Here is a 3480-nt window from a genome sequence, read left to right as displayed (position 1 = left end):
GTCAAGAAGCTCCTGAATCTGTTTCTTGAGCTCAACCATCTCTGACGGTGCTAATCTGTATGGCGCCTTAGAGATAGGCGCGGTACCTGGCATAAGATCGATCGAAAACTCTACCTCTCGTACCGGTGGTCTACCAGAGACGTCATCGGGAAAAACGTCTGAAAAGTCCCTGACAACTGGGACATCTGCAACTGACTGGCTGGAGACCTCGGGAACAGATATAATGGTCGCAATGATTGCTCGACAACCCCTAAGCATGAGCTTCCTAGCCTGAATACAAGATATCATGGTAGGAAAATTAAAGTACCGGTCAGGTTCAAATAGGAATTGCTCCCTTCCAAGCGGTCGGACTAGAACAGATCTCCGCTGAAAATCAATAAGTACTCTGTTCTTGTGCAGCCAATCCATCCTAAGGATAATATCGAACTCTGGAATTGGCAGCATGATCAAATCCGCATAGACAAGATTTCCATGAAGCTCGAGGTCTATGTCTCGTACTACGCTAGTCGCTGCCATCTCCTCGCCAGATGGAATAACCACAGAATACGCCACATCCAATCCAATCGTCTTGACCTCGATGGAATTCGCAAAGGTCTCAGATATGAATGAATGAGTGGCCCCTGAATCAATCAAGGCGTTCGTAGAAGCTCCGCCTATAAATATTCTTCCTGAAAGGTTGGAACATCTATCTAAATCCAATAATTAACCAGAATTAATCCTATAGACATGCAAAGGTCAAAGTTCTTCTAACTTAGATTCCCAAAACGACCCGTATAGAACATGCAATCTTATCACAATTTCTAAGTTCAAATCTTATAACCCAATAATTCAAAGCAATTAATCCCAAAATGCTGAATTAAATATGCTAAAATTTTCCCAAATAAAAACTTAAAGATTTAAGATACCTGTCAAGAGCATAGTCCCTGGGTTCGCCTCCGCTGCATGGAGTGCAAACACTCTGCCCTGAGTAGGCAATGTCCCCTGAGGACAATCCTTTAGCAAATGGCCTGTACCGTCACACTTGAAACACTTCCCAGAACCATACATGCATGTTCCGGTATGACGGCGTGTGCACCTGGCACAGACCGGGTACTCCTGCCTCCTCGGGACCACACGTCCCTGCTGCTGCTGCTCTCTGCTCCTCGATGGGCCATGGAAAGGCCTCTTATGCTGCTGAAGAAGGCGGTGGGGCTCCTGAAATGGCCGCTTACCCTGGAGGTCATTCTCGATATCTCTCTGATCCTGTTCTGCAGTAAGAGCTCTAGAGACAGCGACCTCATATGTCGTAGGGCCAACAACTCTAACATCACGACGCAAGATCCGCTGCAATCCATCCATGAAGTGCCTAAGTCTGGCACCTTCGTCGTTCGCGATCAGGGGTACAAAGTGACAACCCCTCTCGAACTTACGAATAAACTCCGTAACAGTCATGTCACCCTGTCTCAGGGTCATAAACTCCCTGGTCAACCTCGAACGCACGTCATCAGTAAAATACTTAGAGAAGAACACCTCTCTAAAGCGCGTCCAACTGAGAGTAGCTAGATCCAAAGCTACAAATGCGCCCTCCCACCATAGACAGGTGTCTCCTCCAAAAAGATATGTCGCACAGCGGACCCTGTCAATATCCTCAAGCTCCATAAATCTAAAAGTAACCTCTAGGGACTCAATCCATCCCTCATCCACCATGGGATCAGACGTCCCAGTGAACTCCTTCGGGTTCATCCTCATGAACCGCTCACAAATAGCCTCGGGTCTAGGCGGCCTAGCCACCGCTGCAGCATTGTTCCCCGCGAAGTGTGCGAAGAACTGAGTCATACCCGCCATCATCTGGGTATGCATATCAGATGGTGGAGGAGGTGGCGGTGGACCTCTATCCTCATAACGGTTCTGAGTCTCATCAGCCTCGCTTTCAGCACCCCTCGGGCGGTCAATAACTCGTCTAGGAGGCATACTGTACCATGTAAAATCCTTACGTAACCAACATGCAATATTTCTACTATTTTCTTGAAATTTAAATATATATTTGCTAAAACATAATCTTAACATAAAAATATTTTTCATGAGAATATGCTGATAAAATATTTCATGAGAACATGCTGGTAAACTTTCATGCTAAAAAAATGTAATACGTGAAATTAGGACTTACAGACTGAGGACGTGACTTCGTGAGCTTCTCGAGATCAGTAGTAAGTACAACCCTTTACAAGAAACATCGCTCTGATACCAACTGTGAGGGCCCGTAATTCGTATTCATAATTTTTCGGAATTATTAAAAATTTTCTCTTTAAATAAATAAAATTGCAACGTATAAAAATTTTCGTAAAATAACCCAACGGTTTAACATAAACATAGCAGCGGAAACTGAATAATGTTTTAAACAATAACTTAAAATATATATAAAGTTATAACAAGAGTTTGAACATAAAACTGAATAAATAAACGTGAGGTCCTCGGGTTCGTACTACCGCCGATCCGAGCTAACTCACTGGTCTCCGCCCTTAGCCTCTGCATCGTCAGTGCCTACATCAATCAAGTCTAGTGAGTCTAAAGACCCAGCATGCATATATCGTGAATAACAAGTAAATATATCATAAAATCGCATGCAACGTAAAAATATCGTATCGTAAAGCGTAACGTGAAAATCGTGTCATGAGTAATTATAAATACGTGCATAACTGAAAAATCGTATATAAAAGAGTTGCTCGATAGAGCCCTGTCATAACATATCATATCGTAATTTTTCTTTAGAGATAATGTTCTACGCAAGTGGCCCACAACATAACATGCACGTCTGATCAGACTAAACCACAGTATACTGGGCGGTAAAGATCATCACAGCCCTTGGACTAGATATCCGTACCCATACATAATCATAAGCCGGTCGTAAGTCACCGGGTGAAGCAATCCCATAAGCGTAAGGTGGCCACAAGACATATCGCATATATCTCAAAAATAAACATTTTCTATTTTTTTTATGCACGTAATATAATTATTATCCTGTTTTAATTTAGCAAATGAGTTGGATCGTTCCCAGGCTCACTGCGACCTAATTCTAACATGAGACACATGCAAATAATCTCAACTTGACCAACACTTCATATTCGAACTAAAAACGAGACAATTACGCCCAACAAACTTAGTATCTAACCATGACTCCGTACCAACCCGAACCAACATCGAACCATCGTTTAGTCATGATTAAAATACATCTAAAATACTGGAAAATATATACAAAGGGCTGTAATACACGAAAATTGTGCATGGAGGCCAAAATCATGAAACGCTCTTTCGAGAGTCACTTTGGCACATTGCACCGTAAATTCTCGTACGACTTCTAAACTTAACCAAATCACGAACGGTTAAAACACGACCTCCATAACACATTTGGGCATGTCTTAGTCCAAGGCTAATGGCCATAGGCCAAACAAGAACCAAGAACAAGACCCAATGGAACTCACACCAAAAACTTGAACAAAAATA

General features: G+C 42.7%; 1 protein-coding gene across 1 annotated transcript; it reads right to left on the bottom strand.

Moving 5' to 3' along the window:
- Positions 1-250: 250 nt before the first annotated feature.
- Positions 251-1950, bottom strand: LOC140974873 (uncharacterized). Its single transcript, XM_073438361.1, has 4 exons — positions 1476-1950; positions 1014-1358; positions 385-668; positions 251-265 (listed from the first exon to the last, which is right to left on the bottom strand). The coding sequence occupies exons 1-4, from the start codon at positions 1948-1950 to the stop codon at positions 251-253; spliced, it is 1119 nt and encodes a 372-aa protein (XP_073294462.1).
- Between the last annotated feature and the right edge of the window lie 1530 nt (positions 1951-3480).

This window comes from Primulina huaijiensis, chromosome 4 (assembly GCF_012295235.1).
Source record: "Primulina huaijiensis isolate GDHJ02 chromosome 4, ASM1229523v2, whole genome shotgun sequence".
Taxonomy (NCBI): domain Eukaryota; kingdom Viridiplantae; phylum Streptophyta; class Magnoliopsida; order Lamiales; family Gesneriaceae; genus Primulina; species Primulina huaijiensis.
Note: the sequence above shows the minus strand (reverse complement) of the source record. Positions and strands in the feature narration are given on the sequence as shown.

Bases quoted from the DNA above. Each gene is read 5' to 3' on its own strand.
- LOC140974873 (XM_073438361.1), bottom strand. From the start codon at position 1,950: ATGCCTCCTAGACGAGTTATTGACCGCCCGAGGGGTGCTGAAAGCGAG. The intron at 1,359-1,475 runs GTTCGAGGTTGA...CGAACGACGAAG, and splicing joins GTATTTTACTGATGACGTGC to GTGCCAGACTTAGGCACTTC. The intron at 669-1,013 runs GTACAGGCCATT...CCAACCTTTCAG, and splicing joins GAAGTGTTTCAAGTGTGACG to GAAGAATATTTATAGGCGGA.